The sequence below is a fragment of the Ischnura elegans genome (genome assembly GCF_921293095.1).
Source record: "Ischnura elegans chromosome 13 unlocalized genomic scaffold, ioIscEleg1.1 SUPER_13_unloc_2, whole genome shotgun sequence".
Classification (NCBI taxonomy): Eukaryota; Metazoa; Arthropoda; class Insecta; order Odonata; family Coenagrionidae; genus Ischnura; species Ischnura elegans.
The window spans coordinates 5,571,349-5,598,432 of NW_025791658.1; the positions used below are offsets into that span (position 1 = coordinate 5,571,349).

The 27,084-nt window shown below is 37.5% G+C and overlaps 2 protein-coding genes across 10 annotated transcripts in view; both read right to left on the reverse strand.

The window, feature by feature from the left end:
- Nucleotides 1-27,084, reverse strand: part of LOC124172740 (zinc finger protein 268-like) — a 405,740-nt gene that overhangs the window by 72,874 nt on the left and 305,782 nt on the right. The gene's annotated exons all lie outside the window — the stretch shown is intronic.
- Nucleotides 1,123-26,285, reverse strand: LOC124172739 (zinc finger protein 432-like). Its single transcript, XM_046552210.1, has 5 exons — nt 22,457-26,285; nt 20,838-20,972; nt 16,578-16,718; nt 6,136-6,861; nt 1,123-3,070 (listed from the first exon to the last, which is right to left on the reverse strand). The coding sequence occupies exons 1-5, from the start codon at nt 22,604-22,606 to the stop codon at nt 1,556-1,558; spliced, it is 2,667 nt and encodes an 888-aa protein (XP_046408166.1). The 5' UTR covers nt 22,607-26,285; the 3' UTR covers nt 1,123-1,555.

Sequence of the window (27,084 nt, forward strand, 5' to 3'; positions counted from 1 at the left end):
CGGGGATGCATGATGTGTACAGGTAGTGAGAGTAATTTTAATTGAAATACTTTTACCACTGATTACTATTTCAAAGGGTTTTATTATATTGTATTCAATCAAAAATATGAGTGTCATTGCGATTGAGTACAGTGAGTTTGCTAATAAATATGTAGGCAGCTCCAGCTACATTAATTTCATACATTTCCGTAAATATTTAATAGGGTGGTTTCCTAATATTTTTTTATTGCCTGAATCGAAAGATTATTACTCCTGGAGTACGCATTTCACGCTTTTAGATTTTTTAATGACAATATCTATTTTTCGCGATTAAATGAAAAGTGAAAATTTTCAAGCGCGCGAAAAGGCGACGCTTAAGTATGAATGCCGGGAAATATCACCGTACGTCGTATTTCTGGTTCCCCCTCCCGCCCGGTGAGGTGACCTTGAGGCGAGGCTTAGCATTGATACGTTGCAGGCTGCTAGCGGGTAGCTGACAAGGAAAATTAACGGAGTGTAACGCCCACTTTTGCTTCAAACTTTGCACATTTGTACATTAATGCAAAAAAATGAAATGTGTGAAATTTCCCGTGCCCTCGTGACCTGTGAGTCGAGATATCAGCGATCAAAGATGCCCGATTCGTCAATTCGCCGCCCGTCAGGGAGAAGGCATGCCGGCAATTGGCCCACTCCTCGCCGGGGCCTCGACCCAGCCGGTGAGCGGCCAGCGATGCGATGCGAGCTATATTTCGTCTACGGCGGAGTCTCACGCCCCGGCGAATCGCTCTTTTGTTTTCTGTTAGTCTTTCTGTATTTCCGATTTTACCCGATCCTTACGGAGCATCGGATTGATGGGAAAATTGCTCTGCATTTAGTTATAATATATAGTACCACTTTTAAACGCGGAAACTTCAGAATGATACTATAACCCAGAGTAATTAGCGATAAGAATTTATGCTTCATCTTTCTGCCCGTAAATGCACAAAGGAAACGAGATAGGGGGCATGTTTCTTTCAAACTTTTAAGGGGAAACCCAAAATAAGCAACACATGGAATACGTCAACAGCCTAGTCATTCGTCTAAACCGGTATTTCAAAAACCAAATAATTTGTGTATTATGAATACACTAATGGTGGGTAACAAATCGCAATCAATGCCTTTCATTTTCTTTGACGAAGGAAACTACCCTATTTAAAACACACATACATATTTGCCTAAATTAACATTTTCATTATTATGTATTGCAACGGCATTAAAAGATAATAAAAATGCCGCTGTGTAATTTATGGCAGAAAATATTGGCAGTGATTTCATTTTGTACTCAAGAAATATAAAAAGTAATTGTAATTAGGAACCAACTTATTACTTTTTAAATTGAGTAATTACATAGTTGGTGCGATTTGCAATTGCAATCAAAATAATAAATTTTACATGGCAATTGTGATTGAATACAGTCACATTGCAACAATACTTGTCCCATAATCTTCAAAAACATAGTTTTCACGACGCATGGCATGTTACCCAAGTCTTCAGGACTCTCCCGATAAACAAAGACACAGTTATTGCACTACTGATGCTAAATGTGAACCTTCCTGGTGTGTGAATAAACTCCATCTTTTGTCTTGAAATATTTTTCACAATATTTGCACTTGAAAGGTCGATGGTCAGAATGGACAGCGTAGTGTCTATTTAAATAACGCCTCACTGCAAATCGTCTTTTGCAAATGCCGCACTCGTGGAGTTTAATCTTCATGTGGAAATTCCGAATGTGGAGGGACAATTTGCCAGGCTGTGTGTAGCTTTTGGGACACAAATGACATGCGAACCTCTTTTCAGGATCATGAGTTAGCATGTGAAATTTCAAATCACCACGTGTTAGATATTCCTTTCCACATGTACCACATTTATGCAAGCGTTGTCCGGATTGGCAAACACTTATGTGGATATCATAACGAATTCTGCTCATGAAGCTTTTTCCACACATTGAGCAGCAGTATTTCTTATTTGAAGAGTGGCAGTGATGATGAAGAGATAGTTCTGCTACAGATGGAAAACTAAGGAAGCAAGCACTACAGGTATACGCTTTGTCCACATTATGCACATTTTTCGAATGCACTACCACTTTGGCTTTAGATTGGAAGTTACTGTAGCATAAACTACAAATATATTTACTCTTGCTGAAATGAATCGCCTCATGATCGTTCAATTCAGACTGTGTCGGGAAAAATAAGTGACAAATTGAACACTTGTGGGAAACTGCAGATAGATGGCAGACAACGATATGGTCACGAAGTTTTGATTTTAAAGAATAAGGCTTAGTGCAGTAATGGCAAATCACCATTCTTTCAGACATGTTTATCTCAGTTTTCAAAATCTCATGGTTGACTATTTCAGCAACCTCTGTTGCACAGTTTTTAACAATAGTTTCATCTCGTTTACATACACTCATCATGGAGGGAAGAGAACCCACATAACTCGACAATTTTCCACCAAATTTCCTTTGTCTCACTTGGACCTTTATATCACCAAAAATTGAATCACCACCACTATCACTATTATATTTATTATTTATCAAATTAACATTACTGTTCTCTAATGAATCTCTGCTCACAAGTGATGTGGTTTCACACAATTTAGAGTTCACATGAAAACTACTATCTCTGCCCTGGGTGTCCATCAAGGCACTATCTTCAGCCCATTTGTATTTCAAACTCTTCAAGTGATTGTTTAAATTCACAAAGCTCTTATGCTCACACTGAAAATCATATTTCTTCACATGCCTCACCAATTTTTTCTCACTTGTAAATTCTTTTTGGCACTTACTGCAACATAATTTATTCTTCAACAAACTCACTTCACCTGACAACAACTTGTACTCCTCACTTGAAAGTATCAAGTCCTCATTTTGTTCAAAGCTATCTCTAGTTCTAGTCTCGACATGTTTCTTGGTGTGAAGTCTCAGTTCCTCCCGAGTGATGAATTCTTCGTTGCACTCGTAACACCAGCAAAACTCCACCTTCAGCAGTTCATCTTCCTCCACATCACTTCCAGCTCCCTTTGTCACAGAGGTTCCAGCCACACTATACTTGTCCTACAAGACAAAATTAACAAAGAAACAAAAAATGACATCTTAACTCTTTGTTTTTTAAAATTAGTTAGTACAACTTCAGTCTACAAAATGCTATCATAGTGTTTAAAAGACATCACATTCCCGTTTATCCGGCTGTGAATTCTCCGTGTTTCGAATTATCTGTGCATACGTTTTACACTCTTCTTAAGTTTTCCACGATCTTTATAAAAACGTAAAATTGGATGCAAAAGCAACAAGGTATCTGCATTGTAATTCAACGCTACACTGGGTTTCACACTTCTACTGGAATTCCATTCGTAAAACAGAATGATATTATTTACTTGCAGACAAAAAGTTTTCAATTTTACTTTGGCATCTGCTCCAGCATTGCTGAAGACAATGAGAAGTGGAAAAAAACTCTAGATTAATTTTAAAAGATCCTTCGATGGTTAAAGAACCGTAAATTAAGAAAAATGTTACCTATGATCTTCAAATGTATGTTTCATATGGCAAATGTGCAATCGTTGCCGTGGCCTCGCAAGTGGTCGAATACAGGAAACCAAAGATTAGGTCGCACTAAGGCATGTTTACGCTGTGATTAGTCAAGGCCAAACTGGAGTGGAAGGGAATAGCAGATGTGATGGAATTGGGTGAAGTGGCTGCAGAGGCTAGGAAAGTAGAGATTGCATGAGTCACAGCCAGGCACTTGCCTACGTAGACAGTTTGTCATAAGACATAGTTTCCTAGAACTGATGCACAATAGGGTAGTTTCCTTCATCAAAGACAACGAAAGGCATTGATTGCGATTCGTTACCCACCATTAGTGTATTCATAATACACTAATTATTTGGTTTTAGAAATCCAAGTTTAGACGAATGGCAATGGTCAATTTTATCCTCATTTGAAAAAGGCTTGGATTGGCGCCCTTGCGATGCCACTCCACGTGACGTCACAGGGACCTAGTTGCTATATATGAGTAGATAGGAGATTAACATCGTCTGAGATTACCAATGCATGCATGAGGCACGGAGCTCAGGGAAACATCTCTTAATAATCACCTATTAAAATTGCCTAAGGTCGGAAAGTTTCCTTCATTTGATAGGGCATTAATAATCCTTATTTAAGCCAAGCGCTACCTGCTAGCAGCCTGCATCGCAGCGGCACTCATAGCCACGTACCAAGGTGGCCTCACACGGTGGCAGACGGAACAAGAATGACGTCAGTGGGCTTTTGCCAGCATTCATAATTAGCCGTTGTATTTTCGTGCCCTTGAAAATGTTCACGTTTCATTTAATCAGGAAAAATAGATATTGTCATTTACTAATCTAGAAGCGTGAAATGCGCACTCCAGGAGTAATAATCTTTCGATTCAGGCAATTAAAGAAAAATAGGAAACCACCCTATTGTGTGATTGTACACCAGTTGCCTTCACAGAAGCATCGTGTTCCTGCTTTCCAAGCATCATAGTGCACGAGTGTGCTCATTGATCACGGATCCAACCATAACCGTAACTTAAGTTGCTTAAGCAAGCAACTTAAGCAAGAAGCAACTCCGTGGGATGTTGCCTGACAGTGTAATTTACAACATAGTGCAGCTATTGTAAAGCATTCGTACAAACTACTTCCGTGATTACAAGGCCAAGCACAACACAGCCACGCATGTGTGATCTTCAGTAGTCAGGTCTTATGAGAAACAGTAGGAAAACGAGTATAATCACGTTATGGCTGTTAAAAAGATCTCAATGAGTCCGTGAAGAAATATAAAATCGTAGACTATGTGTTCAGATATAATAACGCATGGTTTGATTTTCGTAAATTATGAACATTACAAGAAATTAAATGAAATTTTGTATAAATGGTTTTTTCTGATTATTCTGATTTTCTGATCATTCATGCTGCCTCACTTTTGCCAATTTTTTGTTATTAATACACTCATAACAATGTCCCGAATCCAAAAATGAGTTATTTGTGGAGAAAAAGCCATTAAATTAACCAAAAAAATGGACAAAGCAAAAAAAATCTCAACAAAACGTTGCATCATGGGCAGGACCAAAAGTAAAAGTAATTGCAGATAATATATAGTAATACCACTAAATACTTTATTAATAAGTAAAGTGAGTAAAAGTGTAAATATAATGGTTTTAGATTTGATTACATTTCAAAAGAGTATTCTTTTAAAGTCAATTTATTATAAATTTGACCGTGATATGGTGTTAGCCCGGTTACAATGTTTCAATACTTTCTCATCACCATCAAAAACATATTTTTCACAACTCTATCCATGTTACCCAAGTGTTCAGACCCTCAAACATGCATTTTCTTTGTATGTCCATATACTCCGGCCTTGGTCTTAAAACATTTTTCACAATGCTGGCACTTGAAAGGGCGATGGTCTGAATGGACAGCATAGTGTACACGCAGGGAGTGCCTGACAGCAAACCGTTTTTTGCAAATGCCGCACTCATGTGGTTTAAGTTTCATGTGGAAATTTTTTATGTGGGAGGACAAGCTACTAGACTGTGTGAATCTCATGGTACACAAATAACATGCATATTTCTTGTAAGGATCATGGGATAGCAGGTGAGTTTTCAACACAAAACGTGTTAGATATTCCTTTCCACATGTAACACATTTATGCAAGGGTTTTCCCAATTGGCAAACACCAGCATGGATTCTGTATTGGCATCTATTCATATACCTCTTTCCACATACTGAGCAGCAGTATTTCTTTTCCAAAGAGTGGCAGAGTTGATGAAGCGCAAGTTCCACTTTGAACGGAAAACAAAGAAAGCAAGCACTACAGGTATGCCCTCTGTCCATATTATGCACATTCTTCAAGTGCATTAACACTTTGGATCTAGATGGGAAGTTACCATAGCATGCACTACAAATATATTTACTCTGGCTGAAATGAATCGCCTCATGAACTTTCAATTCAGACTCTGTCGGGAAAAATGTGTGACATATTGAGCACTTGTAGGAAACCACAGAGAGATGACAGAGAACTATATGCTCACGAAGTTTTGACTTTAAAAAATGAGGCTTAGTGCAGTAATCGCAAATCACAACTCCTTGACATGTATTTACCTCGGTAGTCAATATCTCATGTCCGATTACATCAGCACCATCTTTTGCACAGTTTTTAACAACAGCTGGATCTTGTTCGCACAAACTGACACTTGAGGGAAGAGAACCAACATAACTTGAGAGCTTCCCATCAAATATCTTTTGTTTCACTTTAAAGTCAACACCTGATACTCTTGACTCATCACCATTGTTAATATATTTAGTATTCATCAAAATATCATCACTATTAACTAATGAATCCCCAGTCATGGGTGATTTGGCTTCACACAAATTAGAGTTGAAGTGAAAACTACTATCTTTGCCCTTGGTGTCCATCAAGGCACTATCTTCAGCCCTTTTTGATTTCAAACTCTTCAAGTGATTGTTTAAATTCACAAAGCTTCTGTGTTCGCACTGAAAATCATATTTCTTAATGTGCCTCACCAATTTCTTCTCACTTGTAAATTCTTTTTGGCACTTACTACAACTTAATTTATTCTTCAATAAACTCACTTCACCGCACAATAACTTGTACTCCTCACTTGAAAGTATTAAGTCATCATTTTGTTCAAAGCTATCTGGAGTTTCAGTTTCCGCATGCTTCTTTGAGTGAAGTCTCAGCTCCTCCCGAGAGATGAATTCTTCGTTGCACTCCAAACACCAACAGAACTCCACCTTCGACAATTCTTCTTTTATATAACTTCCAGATTTCTCTGTCATAAATGCACCAGCCATACTGCCTCCATCCTATACAAAAAAATTCATGAAGAAAGAAAATTTTGCACCCCATTTTCAGTGTTCAAAAAAAATTTCACTTCCATCCAAAAAATATTATTATAGCATGAAAACCATTACTAGGGTTCACAATCTTACTAACTTATAAAAGTCACAGTTATATATAGTATATTACATATCAATACGCACATTAAAAATTTAAAAAATAACTTGCTACATATTAACAAAAAAATTAAACACAGGGTCCCCACTCATACTAAATTATGAAATTCGCTGTTTTTTCCAGGTTTTCGCGGTCTAAATGTCGTCAAATTCACGGTCTGTGGATAAGCCATTTTAGGCAGATATTAGAGATGTGCGAATAGTATCCGCCAATACTCGAATACTTCGAATACTAGAAAGTATTCGATATTCGAGGTCTCGAATAGTTATGCGAAAAGTACCACCTCGAATACTTTGAATTTCGCATCGTAAACTGTCGCACGCACGTCGTTGATAGTTGACTTGGAAAAATGTAGAGAACTCTTAGTCTTTTAGTGCATGCAGCGCTGTTTTAGGCAAGTTGACGAACTACATCAAATGCGCGGGTTAAAGCAGTGAAAAGAGTTCGACGTGGGGAACCGAAATTGATCCGGGTGAAAAAATCCGAAAATCCCCAGTTTCCCCCACCAGGAAAACCTCAGTGCCGTGGGATAGTAACTACGTAGCACAATTCCCAAAATCTGCTTCCCCCTCCATCCATCAGCCCTCGGCCCCTCCTCCGACGCTTTCCTCCTCTTCGAAATCAAACAAAAGCCCCCAGCTCGCGCAGGTTTCGTATAAATGAGACGAAGTGTTTATCATGTGTCATTTATGGCTAATAAGCACAGGCACTTAGTTTGAATCTTTTCCAGGAGATGAAACTACCATAGGGAGAAACTCAGTGCCGTGGGATAGTAACATTGGCGCATTTCCCACGATCTGCTACCCCCCTCCATTCAGCACTCGCCTCACCCACCCTGATGCTTTCCTCTTCTCTGAAATCAAACAAAAAAGTCCTCGCTCGCGCAGGGATCGTATTACGAAGACCTTAGTTTCGAAAAAAATATCAAGTTAAACGAGAACTATAAAGACGTGTCTCACGCCCCCCTTTTCTAACCCACTGTCCATTTTATGCATACCTGCTTCGAAGTTCCCCATTTCTGGAGGTCAGCTGCTGACTGAATGAATGAAAATGAAGAAAATAATGATTTTTTGAGGAATAAAACAAGGTGACGATGAAACCTTTTTAAACCCTTCAAAAAAAACCGCCCATCTAATAATAATAATAATAAAAAAACATTAGCGCATTTCCCAAGATCCGGTATCCCTCTCCATTCAGCACTAGCCCCCCCCCCCTCTGAGGCTTTCCTCTTCTTTGGAATAAAAAAAGGACCCAGCTCGCGCAGGGATCATATTACGAAGACCTTAGCTTCGAAAAAATGCGAAGTTACACGAGAACAAAAGAAATGCGTTTCGCACCCCCCCCCCCCTTTTCTCACCCACTGACCTTTTTCAGCCTACCTACTTCTAAATTTCCAGTTTCTGGAGGTCCACCGCTGCATGAATCACCTATTAGCCCAAAAGGTGTCTAACAATGACTTTCGGCAATTGATATTACACCTTTGTTGGATTGAAATATTAGTAACGTGCGCGTAATTTAAAAAAAGAACAAGACCAAAAGCGACGCATTTCTGACTTCATTTAAGCATTTTACGTGAGGAAATAAATGTCAAAATAGGATGGAGACTTGGCATTCTGGCGAGACTCGATATGAGCAGCAGAGCTTCTCGGAAGTTGATGCGGTATTTTTTTTTCCAAAAACATATATCAAGTTACAATTTATGAGTGGTGCTATAAATCTTTATTGTTACAGTCCCAGACGAAGGGATATTTGGTTTCTCCCTGATAGCAATTCCAATTCATCTTCTTATCTCGTGAGAACTCCCAAAGATGGACTGAAAATAATTGAAGAAAAGCCGGTGGAGAAGAGCTTGTATTTTGCAAAATGCCTCAGATTGTCAGCTAGCACTTGGCAGCAGTAGTGGGGGTAAAGCGATGTTAGTTGAATTAATTATATGCCCAATTGTTTCCATAAAATTAAAATATTCCATTAATCAGCTAAATTCCTGTTCGAATCCTTTAAAGGAAATCAAAATTACTCCCCAAAATCTTGTGTTTCCTGCTGCATATGCAACCGAGTCAAACATTCCAGCATTCATCGTTTAGCATTCGAGGTATTCGAATATTCGAGCAATGATTTAATATTTGAATTCAATATTCGAATTCGAGAAATCTGCTATCTAGCAGATATATTGATCACGTAACAATCATTGGCTGCACATTAACCACAAATTGAACAAATGTAACAGAATTTGAATGCAAACGCAGCAATGAAAATATCCACCTGTGATGACGTCACATATCGTTAGCAAAATTCAGGTCCGGCCAAAGGTTGTGAGTTGGAAAATGGAGGGTAGCAGGGTGGCAGGGAAGTGAAGAAGTAGTGCCTGATTTTATGCCAGGGTTAACACTTAGAGTGCTGGCTGCTACTTTTAAAGCCCTGCTGAAAAATCCAGCCATTTATACTAAATTCTGAATTTTTTTTTAAACATTAGCATCAAAAACATATTTATATCGATGTGTATTTCAATAAAAATGGACTTTGCTCTTCTTTATGAATGAGTTGGATAACATTTATGTATTGTTATTTAAAAATAATATAATTTAACAATGAAAACCTACTGTTTTTGAAAAAGTAGTCGCAAAAAATGATGTATCGCCATAAAATGCATAATTTTTTTGTACTAAGCTCAATTTGAACCATTTAAACCGTGGAAATCACACAAAAGCATTGTTCCGAGCAAATCATTCAAAATCCTGGATGACAAAAAGGGTCACTGCACCCTCAACGAACGGTTCTTTCCGCAAAAGAATTTTCACGCAAAGTAGGCTGAGATAAGGGTGCTGGTAGTCACAGAGGGCTTTTCGTCCTCGGGACATTAAAAGAACTCTTTTTCCCTGAGCAATTGATTTTTGAAATAACAGAACCACTAAGCAGTAAACTGGAAATGTACCACGGGCGAAATATTACAGCTTCACGCAAACAAAGTCAATAAAATAGATGGACGTAATATTACGCCCATGGCATGCAAAGTGTTCAGCATTTCATTTATTTCTATTCATTACCTCGAAAACAGCAATATTTGTGCCTTCTCATCGGGGATGGCAGGTTACGACAATTACATTACGCACCACCACATACGTGTCCTAGTGGATATGAAACACCGACCCAGGTGGGACCCGAACTCGTGATCTGCAGGCTGGAAGGCAAGGCCTGTATCCCACCGCCTCTGGGGCCAGCCGTACACAAAATGAGTGTGTTGAAATGTCGATAAAGTAACTTTAGCATTTGCAGTCTTTATCGTTGCTCTATACCAGTGGTTCCCAAAGTGGTCGCTACCGCCCCCTGGCGGGCATTGCTGTAGTCTATGGGGGCGAAAAGTGCGAATGCAAAGACAAATGCGAAGGTTCCGTACCCTTCCTTTTGCCTTCGTTTTCAAGCTTTGCTTCTAAAGTTTACTTTGTTTCCCGCTTATGGAAGTAATTTAAACCCTGTGCTTTCTTACATTTTAAAGTAGGAACGGGTGAAAAATATTTGCAAGCCTTTCTTGCACAAGGGAAACGTTTGAAGGGGTTTAGTTTCATTAGGTCTATCGTTGGTACAACTTCACGACACAGAGAACTTAATTATTTATTAGTCATTTAATTAGTCATTGTTTTCAATTTAATTATTACAACGTTCCTCATTTGGTTAATTAGTATGTGATTCTGATTATTATTTGAAAGATACCGATTTGGGGGGCGTTGAGTATAGGTTTATATGGCGGTGGCTCGAAAACGTTTGGGAAACACTGTTCTATAGACCTGGGAACCCAAACTCAGAAGGATTAGCAGGACGTAATATTGTGCCCATGTGTGTGCACGCAAAGTGTTAAGTGCGTTTTTAAACATATAAATATAATGGTTTACAAGACAGTAGTGCCTTTCATTTCCGAAGGATATGAAAAAATGGTGCCTACGACTGAAACCTCTCCATAGTGAACCTCCACAGTGGTGCAGCGAGGGGGGGTTTTGGTGGATAAAACCCCCCCCAGAGCACAGACATTTTTTTAAGTTTAACCTATTTTATTTATTTGGATTAATATTACTTATGGAATAGTGTAAGGATTAATAAAATATCCCTCAGAAGGCCGTAAAACTCACCAACTTGAACCATTTACCTTCAATTTTTTCTGGCAGAGGGTCCTCACACCTCCCGCTTACCCTGACAGGTATGTCATACCCCCAGACACCCCAGTATTAGTAGTGCCTGAAATAGCAGGGTTCCCACTCTATCTTAATTATGAAATTCACGGTTTTTCCAGGATTTCATGGTCTAAATACCGTCAAATTCACGGTCTGTTGCTAAGCCATTTTAGGCAGAAATATTGATGACCGAACAATCTCCACCCGCACGTTAACTAAAAATTTATCAACGGCGACATGTGCCGTGAATTCAAACGTAGCAATGAAAGTGCTATTTCTCAAGACTAGACCTATCGATATCAAAATTTAAGTGAAGCTTAAGGTTGTGAGTGACAAAATGGAGGGAACAGCTACGTAGGGATGTAAAGAAGTGTCTGATTTTTCGCCATGCTTAATGAACACTTTGGTTACCCGCCTTCCAATCACAGGCTCAAGATCAACGTGTCGTCATGGCACACGGACAAATAATTGCGCTTCCAATATACGCGTGCAGATGAATGCGTGGCCATGTCAGCACGTGACTGACCTTGAAACATGATCGCCATTTTTCTTTTAATCTGTCAATTGTAGTTCTACTTTCAAGTTTGAGATATTTTAAAATGTTTTATGATGAAATTCACGGCTGTTTCAAGGTTTTTTTCATGGTAGATTGAATTCACTGCAATTTGACGGTTCTAGGTTTTCACAGTTGAGTGGTATTATCCTCCCCAGAATATTTTAATTTCAACTCCCAGCAGGCTCAAGTTGACATACCCTTATAACTGTGAATTGATATGATATAATACAATGCTTTTGATACATTACACAGAATACTGTAGAAGCAATATCACTTCCTTTGGAGATCTGATCATTTATATATTGTACAGTGAAATTAACACAAAACAGTGGTGTAACTTTGCATACTGTTCCCGTTGCAAAATAACAATTATCACTTAAGAATTGCTAATATATTGTAACTGGTGAAGAAATTATCTAAATACTCGGCATGAATGTTTGGAGACTTACAAAAAATTCAGCAAGTTTAGAACAACCCTATCTCCTAGTAAACTTAGAAATCCTACAAATATCACTTTCAAGTTCCACCTCTCCTTATGGCAAAAATTGATAGAGATAGCTAGTAGATGAGGCCAGACTTCAAAATGTATAACCTACTCTAAATTGTTCGCCACGAATGAAAATTTTGCATGTGTGCCACCTGAAATATGGAGCCATTTGTTAGGAAAATTACTAACTGAATGGAATTTTGGTAAAGTCTATTGAGAAAAGGTCCGACTTTCAAAAGTGTATCACTTTTGTGTAGTTGAGAATTATCGGTGAGCTGTAGATATTTATTTGATTCATCAAACCGAATATGCGTCATACATATTGCCTCATAATTGGGACAGACATCTCCTCTTGGCTTGTCCAGTACAAATTAGTGCGCAGCAATATATGATACCCCGACAACATTACGATTCCAATTGCATATTTTAAATCTCCCTTACTCTGAGTCAATGTATGGTTATTTATCTCCTCAGTGTAGTTATTTGAGTAGCTCAATATTAATTCAAGTAATTTTCCATCTGAGAAATAAGAGACATAAGAATAGTAAGTATTTCTATTGCTTTTTTTCACTCAGAAATTCCTATGCCCTAATTCCCATGGAAGTATATTCTATTTTTTCACATTTAGATGAACCTGTTTGTTCTCTGCATCTTTTGCCTGGGCGTGTGCGTTAACTGGACGATTTTTCTTTAGATACTGCTTGAGTAAACTGTGATTTGCCTTGAAGCACCTCCTGCAATCATCCATATTTGAAATACTGAGAAGAGGAAATCCCCAATGTAGTTCCAAAGTTAAGAAAATATTATACATCGCCTATCCTGTTAATTTATATTCTTCAATTACCTTCTTGACGCTTCTTCTAAAGTAATCTTCTGAGGCATAGAAATATTGGGTAAAATTTTCTTCTTTTTTTAATCTGAATGAAACCCCTGGATGAATTATTTTGCAAAACGCTGAGCAAAAACTACTGTGGTATTATTGATATAATTACAGGATGAGAGATAAAGATGCATTTCAGAGGAATATTTAACTTCAATGAAGCCAACTGAAGCTAGATTATTAGCCTTACAACACCTAAGCGATAGAAGAAAAGAGAGGTAACTCAGGATTGCACGGAGAAAATTCCAAAGAGCGACTACAGGACAACACTCCACCTTCCATCACAATCCTGCTTCAACGAATACGGTTCTCACCCTCTCATTATGAAACTGAATGCATCTGAAGCTGAATTTGATGTCTATGAAGAAATACTTCCTCTCAACGACATGGGAATGACAATGCCTTGTATCGGTTCCATGTGTGTGCATAACATTTTGACTCTACAAAGTACCACAGTGTTTGATGTAAAATTGGTACAGGTGGCCATCTTGGAATTCAAAATGCTATTCACGTTTTACTCTGTTAACTCACAGCCTGTGAGTGCCAAAAATGCAGCTGAACTGCCTCCAAAAGACTACATTGTCAATGAAAAGCCATACTAAAGAGTTTCTTTATGATTCAAGAAAAGCCCTCTGGTCTACCAGAGAATTCCCATCATTGTGTAAGTGCATCATTATTTAAAACAACCATATTTATACCAGTGACGACGAAAGTTCGTGACATAAATAAACATGATGAATAAAGAAACTTAGAACTAAGAGAAAACATTACCTCCAGTAAGATTACTCAATATATCGTTATTAAAAATCATTAACAGTTTGTAGTCCTTCAACGCTTCGAAATGGGCAAAATTTGAAATGAAATAAAAATTATCATTTTAATGAAAATCTTTGTTATGTATGTCGCCCCGTCTTCGTGATGTAAGTACCAGGATGGAAGCTGTCATTGTGCTTTATGTGCCCAGGAGGCTGGCGTGGGAGCGTCAGAGGGTCACGCTTAGAGTGAAGGGGAGATTTTAAGGTCCAGCTGCCCATTTCTAGGTGGTCTGGTCCACTCGTCAGGCGTCATAATTTTGGAAGACGTCCTCCCAAACCGTGTTGAGGTTTAAATGTTAAAACAGAGATTTTGCTTATTGGGCCACCGGCACACTGGCCGAATATTGCATTTGCTCTCCCTGGGAAACTGTTTCCGTGGGAATCCTTCGCAAAGGACCCTTCTCATGCCACACACTGCAACCTCCTGGTCCAGGGAAGCGTATAAATACCCCAGAATTTTGGTACTCGGGGAACAATCTCCAAGGTGCAGCCGGAGGCTATGCTACGCTCTGGCAAGGGCTAAACAAACATCTTTTAAAGCCAACGCTTGAGTTTCTACTCTTTGGTGCCTATACCCACTCTTCTAGACTTTGGCCTAGCCACTCGGGTCGGAGATCTTTATTGTTTATTCTACGTTACATTCTGTCTTTCGGGACACAACATCTTTACAAAAGTAACTGAATAAGAAGGAAAGGTATTTCAGAAATTCAGAAAACCTGAGAAAAAATTATCCTGAATAAAAGGGTTTTTCTAATAATAATGTTGCGTTTATGCAATGCAATGCAATTAATGGGTTAAAGAGTGTCTACTGCAGAAAAATTATTTAAAACCAATGTCTAGTATAGACGTATAATGACTGAATCTGCTTAAAATTAAAATTTAAGAGCCAAAATGATGTTAATTGTTTTTCCAAGAATGTCATTTCTCAAAAAATTTCCTGGAACCCCCATTACCTGAGGGGGGGGGGGTCACCCTCTTCTGTGCGCATCCATCCCCCCCCCATGATATTCCTAGTCATGCTACTGACAACATTTTTCCATGGGATTAAACACTATGCCAATATATCGGCACCTTGAGCAACAAAGAGAAAAAATATGCTGACGAAATGTTTTAATTAACATTATAAACAAGCTACTGCATAAGTAAAAATTATACAGTCTATTTCATTTGTGTATCTTGAATTATAATAATGTAAAATTGTGAACCTTTAGTTAATTTCCTATCATGTTTTGTTTGAGGCAATCACAAGTTGAGAGTCATTGAAAGATATCTTTGAGGCCTCTATATTAGTACTATATTTGTTCCAGAGCAACTAAATTACCGTGAGGAAAATAAGTGCAAACATTGTACATCATAAACTTGATTATCTTAATTAAACAAAACCACCATCTTTGTGAATCCAATGTCAACCTCTATAATCATTTCCCCCACCGCTGCGACCATATCCATTAGGACCATCATCTATCTTTGTTAACATTTAAACAGTCCCTTAGCCACTGATATTTGATTGTGTAATGCATAATTATTAAGTTGCCCTCTCGTAACTTCAATAACATATTGTATTTAACCGATATCTAAAGCAGTCTATGTCATTTTATCCACTCTAGTGAGTGGATGAATTCATTTAAGAATTAATTGTAAATTATTCTTCTTCTGTCAGCTGCTTACCTTAGTGTACATCTCCATTTACATAAAGTCATCATATTTTTTTCCATCCAATATATTTTTATATCTGATTACATTCTATGTATCATATTGATGTCCCCTATATTTGCCTCAGCAAATAGTGGGGAAAATAAAATTAAATAAAAACAAATGTATGCATAGTATTGTATATATTTCATCTATTTTGACTTTAGCCAGCAAATGTATGTTTCGCCAATGCTGAAGTAAATTTATCATTACTATAACACAGGGTTGATTGATTTAAATCACCTTGATTTAAATCACTTGATTTAAATCACTTGATTTTTATTTTAAAAAATCAGGTGATTTAAATCATAATGTGATCTATATGTTTGATTTTTAAAGAGTCAAGAAAAGGAAGATGTAAGTGTATAATTTTGATTTTTATTTTGTAATTAAAACAATGAATCGACAGTTATCAGTACAATGGTGGCTCTTAAATCGAAATGATACTGTAGGAATGCATGTAACATGAAAATTTAAAAAAATGGCTTTGGTTAGAATACTAGTGTATCCGTTGAAAAAAAATTGTTTTCTGATTTAACTTCTAAGCATAGGCACCATACAAAGTTGCAATTACAAAATTTTTCTAAACTTCATATGCTTAAGATTCGTATAATATCGCACATTTGATACTTCCAATGGCAACTTTATATTATGCTGGTGTAATTTTTAATTTAATACCATTGGCATTTCCATAGTTCTCTCCCCTGATTGACTAAATGTTGTATTCAGTTTAGAGTATGTTGCCTCTTATTGTTTCTGCAAACGATCATTCTCCAATATATGCTGCCCAAATAGTTAGTTTTGCAAATAACTGAATTTTTGATGAATGGAGAATCATAAAAATCTCATTTAAATCAATAAAATCCGATTTAAATCAATAAAATCTGATTTAAATAAAAAAAATCAACAAAAATGATTTTTTTGAAAAAAATCATGATTTTTATCAACCCTGCTATAACACTAAATTCTAACCTTCTTTCTGCAACTTGATATGAGTGATCCACCCGGCTGTTCTTTCTTCTGAAGAACAAGAGGTTGAGTTGAAAAATCCTTTTCCTTTGAGTACAGGAAGTCTAGAGAATCCTCAGGGATGTCATATGCCGCGATGTCCATCTTTACAGAACAAGAGAAAATATTTTAATTGCCTAATAAACCTCTGGATAACAAGATTGGGGTGCAACTATATTCTTCACAAAACCTCTTCAACAACATCTGAAGAGAATTTTCCAAAAAACACTTGAAATTTACCAATTTTTGCCAGGGTTGGTTTGTGTATGCCAGATTACAGAGAATGTTCGTTTCACAGCTTTGCTGTGTTTATACAAAAATTAGCATGGCCTGTTTGCCACGTATCACTCATCTGCAGAACAATAACAGATATATCCATCACAAAAAATATATTGAAATTGAGTTTTTGAGGAAAAGAGCTATTTTTAAGCCTCATTGATTGATTTAATTTCAGCAGTGAACTGCTCAATTTTAAACAATGCTCACATTACGTTTCATTGTTAGGTGTCCACAATTCACTGTTAGAAATATCAAAACACTGTCGCAAAGTCCATGAAAATAATAGAATACGACATTATGCACTCGAAAGTTTCACGTAAATTTTCTGTAAATTCAAATCAATCAGTTTTCATGATTGTTTTCAACACTTTACGCATTATTTTTTATGAATATTGACTCACCCAAGATGCCCCAAATGGATGATTATTTCCTTAAATTTGAGGTGTGACTGGGTGAAATTGCTACATGTTGAATAAAAAACTTTGTAAATATCACGTATGATTTTGGTAATAACCGGTTCCGTTGCTGAGCAACATTGTCAGGTGCAAATACAGGATACAGGGAGAGCATTCTCTATCATAGGGAGCAGTGTTGCAGTGAGGGGGGGTTTTGGGGGATTAAAACCCCCCCAGAGCTCAGAGAAATTTGTGAGTTAAATCTATTTTACTTAATGGATTAGCATTACTTATAGAATAGTGTTAGGATTAATCAGATCCCAAGTAACATTGATCGTTGGGCCTCGGTTGGGGAACCGTAGTCACGGTTGGCTCATTGTGGGTGGATATGCCTACCAAATTCCGCTGTTGGCCCAACGCAGATATTGTTCGTCGGCCCAACGAAACGGTTTATGCTGTTGGCCCAACGGAAATCCCCAACGATGGCCCTACGAAATGGATTATCATTGGGCCACCGTTGGGACATCATACCATTATAGTACGATTGCATACGTTGCAGGATACGGTTCACATGGTTCCCTAGCAACCTAACAACAAAAACTTGTTTGGTTGTTAGGGATTGCTTTTATATGTTAATCATTCACTATGTCTTTGTGATAGCAGTTAAATAAAATAAGTCGAGTGCTTCTAACAAAAATAAGTCATTGACCTCATTTGGTAAGTCTTACAAAACTGGCATTCCTAAAATCATGTTACCTTAAACAGATAGTTTCGTGGAATTTTAAACTTTTCATCATTAATTTAGATAGATCGATATGTATATTTTTTTCAGATTGTGGCATATCTAGTATCAGTGGAAGTTTTAATGAAAACAGTGTTTCAATGGACAAAGTGAGTGATTTAGACCTCTCTGAAGAGAATGAGATTGAATTTATATGAGTAAACCTAAATAACATCTGCACAGTTATTATTTTATGGAAAATACATCAACTATTATACTCAATCAGTGTTTCTGTGAATCCTATTAATATCCCTAAATTTTGCACTTATTGTTAGCCATATTCTACATATCCTTTTCTCCAAAATGGCATCAAATTCCATTTTGCTTTGTTTATTTCTTTCATTATCTATCCAAATCTGCATGTAGAGGTCTCATCTCTCTGGTATCTTAAATAAACATTGCTCATATGCATTTGATTTATCAAATTTTACTTTTCCTTCCCATATAATTTCTTGAAGTACCTATCCCCAGTCGAACTTGAATTTTATTTCATTTGCTTCTTCAACTTTCCAGGTTAAATCATATTCCATATTGCGATTCCTGTATCTTTCATTGTGTAATGATTGCCAAAGTCGTATTCAATTATCAGTCCATCATTCTAGGCTATCGTTGGTTTCATTGATTTTAGTTTCTTTTAGCATGTGAGGATGTTAACCCTATACAGAACCCATGCCCTGAAAGACCTCTATGGTATATCGCCTTGTCTGGCCAGTCAGGTGAACTTTGCAGAGCTTGAGTGTCCTTTTTGATGTACACCAATGATAGACATCTACATTTGGTTCATGGAAAATCATTAGGTTTGCTGTATACCAGATATAGGCATCTACATTTGGATTCAATTAGGTATAAAGCTAACTTTGTACTCTCAGTAGGGATGTAAATCTTATGTAGCTTTTTATAGAAGTTTGCGCAAGTGTTTTAAGCATGTTGATATGATATTTATAATAAATATTTCCATCAGAAAATTTCTTATTAATAACATTTATTAACTGATAGTTGTAAGAAATTTTCTTGTAGAAAAATTTTATAAGAAATTTTCTTATAAGAATTTTCCAATAGGGGGGGGTTTTAGGCGCAAGTAATACTTAGGAGTGTGGGAGTATTGCATACCCGCCAGGGAAAGCAGGAGTTGCGGGGTCGTCCTCCAGGAAAGTTTTAAGAATAATGGTTCAAAATGGCAAGTTTTACGGCTTTCTGGGGGATATTTGATTAATCCTAACACTATGCTATAAGTGATATAGCATTGTGTTAGGATTAATTAATTTATAACTGATCCAATTAAGTAAAATGGACTAAACTTAAAAATTTCGTTACCGAAGACCAGAGAATAGATTGAATCAAATAACTCAGGGGTGTACATCTTGCAGTGTGACAAGGAGGATTTCTTTGAATTACCTCTTAGAAGTGGTACCATTGGTATATTTGTAGTAAAAAAATTAGTACCTGGATGCAAATTGCAGTCCACCCAGATTTTATCTAAGTGTGTTTTGTTGCCCTACAAAGAAGATGGACAGTTTTTGTGTGTGCCATATTGTAATATGGAAAGGTGCTGTTGAAATTTTCCTAATTTTGTCCTAATAAAAATTGTCCTAATTTGTGAAAATAAAAGTTGGGGACCTTCTGAACTGATATTGATTTTTTGTTTTCCACTTTTAACCACTGTAACCTTACTTTGTCCAATAGCATTGTTTATGTATTTAATTTCATTTAGATTTATAGAGAGTTAAAGGTAAAGATTCTATATACCGGTATCGTATCAAGTGAGAAGGTAAATTAATTTAACTTTCATTCTATAAAAATGAGAAATGCCAGTAAAATATAGCTTTTGTTGGGAAACGGATGGCAGAATGTAAAAGGGCCAACGGTATATCGTTGGAGATTTGTTGGCCTTGGGTTGGGAATACGAAGGCCCGACTGTAATGCTCTGTTGGCCCATCGTTGGGGAATCGTTGGTTGGGATACGGTTGGCGAGGTGGCCAAATCATACCATGGGCCAACCGCTGTGTCCCACCATCTGCCAACAGAGGGCCAACCAAAAATGTTACCTGGGATACCTCTCATAAAGTGGTAAAACTAGTCATTTTGAACAGTTAATCTTAAAAATTTCTGGAGGACGGACCCCCACAACTCCTACTTACCCTGGTGGGTATACCCACCAGCCTCTATGGGCAATTACTAATTGGTGGATAGCACAATGCACCACCTAGGTCTACGCGCTCATGCAGACATCTGCCCTGCTGAAACTTCAATCACTCAATCACACAAAGTGGTCATGATACAAATGGAATAATATTTCAAATAGCAGTACTGTATTCAGTAGAGAACTTTCATACAGTGAAATGCCATTAAGTGGGTAGTCATACCATTATATTGTTTAAATACTGCTTTTCAAATGATGCTAAGTGATTGCCATGTAATAAATGACAAAATTGCCGTGATTAATGCAGCAATTTGACATTGACAGAGTTAACAATTTATTTTAATTATTTCTGCTGAGTTCATAATCAAATTAGTGCATGTTTGAAAATTGATGTAATGCATCTATTCAGAACCAATTTGATTAATATCACAGACTTCAGGAAGTGGGGAAGGCAAGATACTAAAGCCGTGATTTTATACGTAGTATCTCTGCCTAGCACTCATGTATCATAATCTCGCTCAGTGCCCTGCATAAATGAATTGGAGATAATTATTCCTAGAAACAGGCCTAAAAGCTGGAGCTATGCCATTGGACAATTGAAACATTCATTAAAACCTAGATCTACTTACCACCTCCTCTGCATGCATCCTCATCAAATAGTCCAGCGTACTCCAGAGATTGTAAGTCAAGTTCCCATGCCTCATGATCTGGCGTAGACACTCGATGCAGATGAACTTGGATAGGTCATCATCAGGTGATGAAGCCTTAGGAATCAGTAGAGTCACAATTTAAGCAAGATGTAAGCAAACGCACTACACACAGCAAGTGACATTGTATGCAGTCATGTGCCTCGTCTGCACAACCAAAATATAATCATAATCATAATCATAATTTATTCAACATTAAACATAATACAATGTAATAGTCTTCGTCAAAGAAAAACTAAATCTAGAATATACAATTTAGAGTATTGCTCTCCAGAAATTCATTGAGTGAATAAAAAGCTTGAGTCACTATCCACAAGTGAAGAACACCTTTAAACTTTCTTAAAGTACAATTTCTTGCCTCTTGAGGTAAGTGGTTGAACATGCAAAGTTTAACATGGTCAAAAGAATTTTTTGTAGTTGACAGCCTACAGTGGGGCTGTAACAGATTATGTTTGAGCCTTGTGTTGTAATGGTGGACATCAGCACCAGTTTTATGGCTGTCAATATTCACTTTCACATTTATTAAACATTTAAATATATATAGACCGTACAATGTCATAATCCCTTGCTGCCTGAATAGTGGTTTGCAGTGTTCCCTTACGTTAGAATTGGTAATAATCCTAATGGCTCTTTTCTGTAGAATGAATAACTCTTTAGATGAGGAAGAATGGCCCCAAACCTCAAACTATATACATGCCATTACTACATATACAATTACTTTTGATTTATGCAACTCTCAATATATGACTTGAATAAAGTAAAAGGATACCTACGTAGAGTTTTTTTCATACTTAATCTGGAGTAATTAAAAAATACTATCAAATCACAATCTGCAGGCAATTTCCAAAAATAGCTTCTTTTATTTCAATTCACAACCACTTTCGGAACACAATTCATCATCATAATAATATTAATAATAAATAATGCATTTCAAACTATCGTGAAATTAAAGGATTAGGGCAATTGCCGTTATATTGTTCAACAGTATGAATTGTAGCAAACAGTCATCAAACTATCTCTTCCGAGAGTGCTATAAATATTATGTCTAAATCTCTGTGAGGAACGACACTTACCTGGCAGTGGTTAGGAATTTTAAAAACAATAATTCAGAGAAAAATTTAGCGTACCATGTACCAAAAGTCATGCATAGAATTGCATCATGAAATTTATAGCGCTTATGACATTGAATACACAGAATGAATAAACTTGAAGCAATCTTACTCAAATCTTGCCTACCCTCCGATATTTACGGGGAATAACAACAAGGCCACTTGTGTCAGCGTTATAAATAAACATCGCACCAAATTGTCAAAATAATCGTAAATAAAGCCCGGAAGAAAAATTAAACGTTTAGTTAACAAATATCAAAGAATATCATCACACGGTCAAATATATATTTTTATATTAATTATTCAACGCGAAATGAAAAACACAATGGAGCAATGCCAAACATGAAGGTTGATGAGGAAATCAAGTTTACATAAATAATGTTCATACTATAGTAGAAACAATACAACACTGAAAGGAAAGTTGCTACTCACTTCGATACCGTACAATTCGTTGAGTTTCTTCGCCAACGAGCAGCCGTCCCGGTACACCATGGTCGAAAATATATCCACAAAAGATGACTTCTTCTCATTGCACAGTCGGCAATATTCAAGAACCGTCGGATAACAAGAAGATCCATTCATATTCTACGAGAATGCTGAAGAGGCACCCACATTGTACTCAATGCCCGCCCGCCCCATAACTAACGTTGCATATCGTTTCGCAGTTTTTTTGAGTTCGATAGCCGTGGCGCCCTTCTCAAATTGCAAAAAGTGGAGGTACTTAAAACATGCCATCAAAAATAATTCGAATTTACCATTAAATAGTTGATTAATGTCACTCCTGCAGTTTAATTTTTAAACCAAGTGATATTGATATTATACTGAAACGCTCCAAAATCAACTCGCGTTGACTATTGGAGCATTGAATCAGCATTATTGTGTTAATACTAGTTTTGGTTTAACTTACAATTAGATATATTTGAGCGCAAAAAAAGCAATCGCGTACAAGTTCAGTTTCATCTCGCCTTCTCACCAATTTCCTTATGCATAAAAAGATATCCCCCCAATTTACGTTGATATAAATACAACCCAAAGGTACTTTTGGGACCTTACTTATTGCAAATTTGATCCAAAGTACATTTTTACAGATGAAGAACTTTACTGAAAAACAATATTCAAGTTGGCCCCTTTGTTGCTCAAATTATACATTACAATGTCAAATGTTATTGCTAATGAAATCAGAGGATTTATGGTTTTAACATATATCATTTAAATGATATGTAAATTTACATATCAATGGATTTCCTTTATGTTTTCATCTGCAGAGAATCAAGAGAAATTAAGTTTTTTCCGTAAGATCAATGTTTATGAGCCATCCTAACACATCAATCACATCATATACCACAGCACTGTGCGACTCTTGCTACTGTGAAAACCAAAATGCACTCCCACACTGGTCGCAACAGCACCCTTTCTATGAGCAAATCGACAGTGACAATCCTGCCAGAAGCCTCAGATAGCTGCAGGGGCTCAAACGCCTCTTTCTCGGAAGGAAAGTAGAGGTGGAAATTGTTCACAACCCACAAGGCATGATCCCAAACGGAAGAGAAGTTTGAGTTGTTTTTATCACAGAGTGTATCACTTTTGACTGTAAAGGCCGTCTTACATGAGACACGAAATTGCAAAGGTGAGAACTGCACTAATTTCTCATGGGGTTTACTTGTGAAAATTAAATAACATCGTTATAAAAGGGGCTATTTTGCCATGAGCCACTACTTTGGACCCTACATACTATAATCTTATGGGTATCAATCATTGGCGTAACTATTGGGGGCAGGATGAGGGGATAGAATCCCCCCACCCCAAGCCCCAGAGAAATAAAATAAAACTTTAAACTATTGTCTAGTTTTGACATATAATAACTGCATATGCTGAAAGTTAAACATCTTTTATTAATATCATGGCAGTAAGTCATTTGCTACATTGAGGTGAGTCATATTTCAAACATTTTTCCGGGTCCCTGTGCCTATGGGGGTCACCTTCCATCCCCTCCCTAAGCACATTCCTAGTTATGCCACTGGTATCAATGGTAACATGGTAAGGCTTAATGTTATTTGCATATGTTTATCAAAATGGCACACTATTACTGTGCATTTGGATGCCATAAAAAATCATTCAAAAGAATCTTGAATTGATCTCTCATAGATGAAAAAGGTTATAAAATTTTTATAAATATCATTCACATTTTGATAACTGCTCAATTAAGTCTCCGAGACTCCTAGTACACGGGTTGAAGACGGACTAGTCCTTTAGTGATCAGTCAATTGATTGATTGATTACAAGAAGTGGGGGGCTAGGCTTCCAGGGCACTTAGGGCCGTATTAATAGTCGACCCCCAGGGGTCCCCTAGCTCTAGGTATCCCCTTACAGTCCCCCACGCACAAATCTGGTATTAATAGTCGTCCCCTAGGCTGTAGGGGCCCCCTTGCAGTCCCCTACAATGGGAGCGGAGTGAGCCTTACCTTGCGACATGTGCATGAAGCGGAGAAAACAGGTACGACTGGAATTGTAAGCAGAAATCTTTAGTTGCTTTCGTATTTTATTGACTTCATGTTGCTGCTTGTTCCAATACGTTCGTTGCTGTTGTGCTATCGTTAAAAAGTTACTCATTTATGCCTTTAATCATCTCCATATTAATTCATACCATACCATTTATTCACCCTGTCATATTGCTCATTCGCCCATTCAAAAATCGTTTCATTTTCACCCATTTTCATTAATTTCACCATATCCCTTTCATCTCAACCTTTTCTTGTGTATCACTTCGCTGAATACACGTTCATATTTTCCCATTTACCCGTGATTTGGGTTATCTTTGACGAGGATGGGCAGCCTGGAGGCCTTTGTTCGTCGTCTCGATAGATTGGCGAACCAACATCTGAGATTTAAGAAGTTTTACGTCCGTGATGCGCAAAATCCATTCGATTTTTTTAGAGAGTTCCTGCAGCGGTACCGGTTTCCTAAGGAAGCCGTGAGAGGGCCTCTGCTTGAGATGGTGCGGCCTCATTTCGTCGGTCCTTAGTGAACCTCAGGTTAGAGAGTGTATACGAGGTTCAATACATCTGTGTGAAATCATGCGTAGGACAAACTAAAAAGGCCATACAATGCTGAATAAAAGAAAATGCTCGAACACTGAAGAATAGACAAGAAGAGAAATCAGAAATTGTTCAACATGTCTTGTCAGAGCCAGGTCATGAAATCAATTTTGATAAAGCAGCAATCTTGGCCAAAGAAATGCAATATATCGTAGTAGAATAATCAGAGAATCGGTATAAATTACCAAAAGACCATAAAATATGAATCGAGAAGACAGTTACACCCTTTCCAGCACTTGGAATTTCCAGCACCACGCTTGTTTCTGGACCCCAGAAGGACCCCCTTGCCCCGTATAGGGACCAATCAGCGACGGGCAAGCGCTCCCTCAGTCTGACGCCACCGTATAAACATCGGGCAACCTGAGGCACTCTCCATTTCAGCCTGGCCTGAGGACACCTACAGCACAGTTGGTGAAACGTCGCCATCAAAATGACAGCGCGGACGGAACCAGGAAATCTATCCAACGGCGAACTAGTTGTATTATTCGATCTTGGGAATGCAATTACTTAAACCTTTAAAACACAAAGGCCACATTATCTGGTTTTTATTCCGCTACATTACCTCCTCAGTCTCAGTTATCAGTGTTTGCGCCACAAAAAATTTGTATCTTGGAGCTTTTGGTCACCAGTGCGAATTAGGTACCTTGACCTACCACTATTCCACTTTGTAGTCTATTATGTTTTTTGGCTGTTGCTAGATACCAAAACTTGTTCCAAATCCATTTCCCTTAATAAGAGGCACCGATTTCCTTATGGTCAGCCATTATCTCATGCTTTCATGATAGGAATTAACGAGTTGAAGGAATAAATTTATATGCAAATCTTAAAATTTCTAAATATATTTTATAAAAATAAAATTTACAAATTAGGGATCACGTTTCCCACAAAACTATTTCAGTTGTGCTTCCGCCAGCTTTCTAGCAGCCACAGCTTGCCTCAGTCTATCTTTTGTTATTTTGTCCTTCTCCAGGGATCTTTCTATCTTCATTTCATACAATCTTCGTAAAAAGTTCCTCTCTTCCATCATTTCCAACCTGGCCCTTAACTTTCTCTCAGCAATGCCCAAGGAAGTGTTAGCTGAAAGCATCCAGGAAGAAATTATAAATTAACAACAATATATCATACATTATTTTGTAGGAAAAAATAAATAAACAGAGCGGAAAGCATGATCATTTTTCAATTTTTTTTAAATCACAGAAAATGTAGCATTGTGACTTAAACGACATATTTTTTTCGAAAACTTTTATATTAAAATATCGTTTAGATGGTTATAAATTTTATCCCACAGCCTCCCAAAGCTTCTATTTAAATAATTTTCGATAGAATTTGCACCGAGTCCAACGGCGAATATCATTTAAGTTAATAATACAATATTACTAGCTATCAAAACACTAGCACTATTTACCCCATCTAATTTTCAAGGCATATTAAGGACTATTATTCATTGTCATTGAAATTATCAAATTCACATCTAATCACACCAAAGAAATTAATGCAGCAATTAGCAAATAATTCAAGAGCAAAAAAAGCACCCGCATTTCAAAAACACCGTTTTTCAGGCTCAATAGGCAAATAAATATGCACCCGTCAGTACGTAAAAACTCATACCGTAATACACTCCACATATTACTCCAACCCACATTACTGGATCCTCTCAGAATGAATGCAAATTTTACTTTCTTTACTTCAAATATTCTGTTGCTAAATAGGTACGCTGGACCTCGGTACCTCCTCTCGTCGCAGCAGCTGGACCTCGGTACCTCCTCTCGTCGCACCAATTTGCATAAGACGAACCCCGGGCGCGCGTGCGCGTCCGCTTATATGCCGCCACCGCCCAATATGGACGACGCAGCATATAAACTTCAGCGCACGGCCTGCGAGGGCTCGTCAGCAAGGTTGGCGGCAGAAGGTACCCAGGTCCAGGTCACGTTATGTGACTGTTCATATTTTATTAATATTTTCATA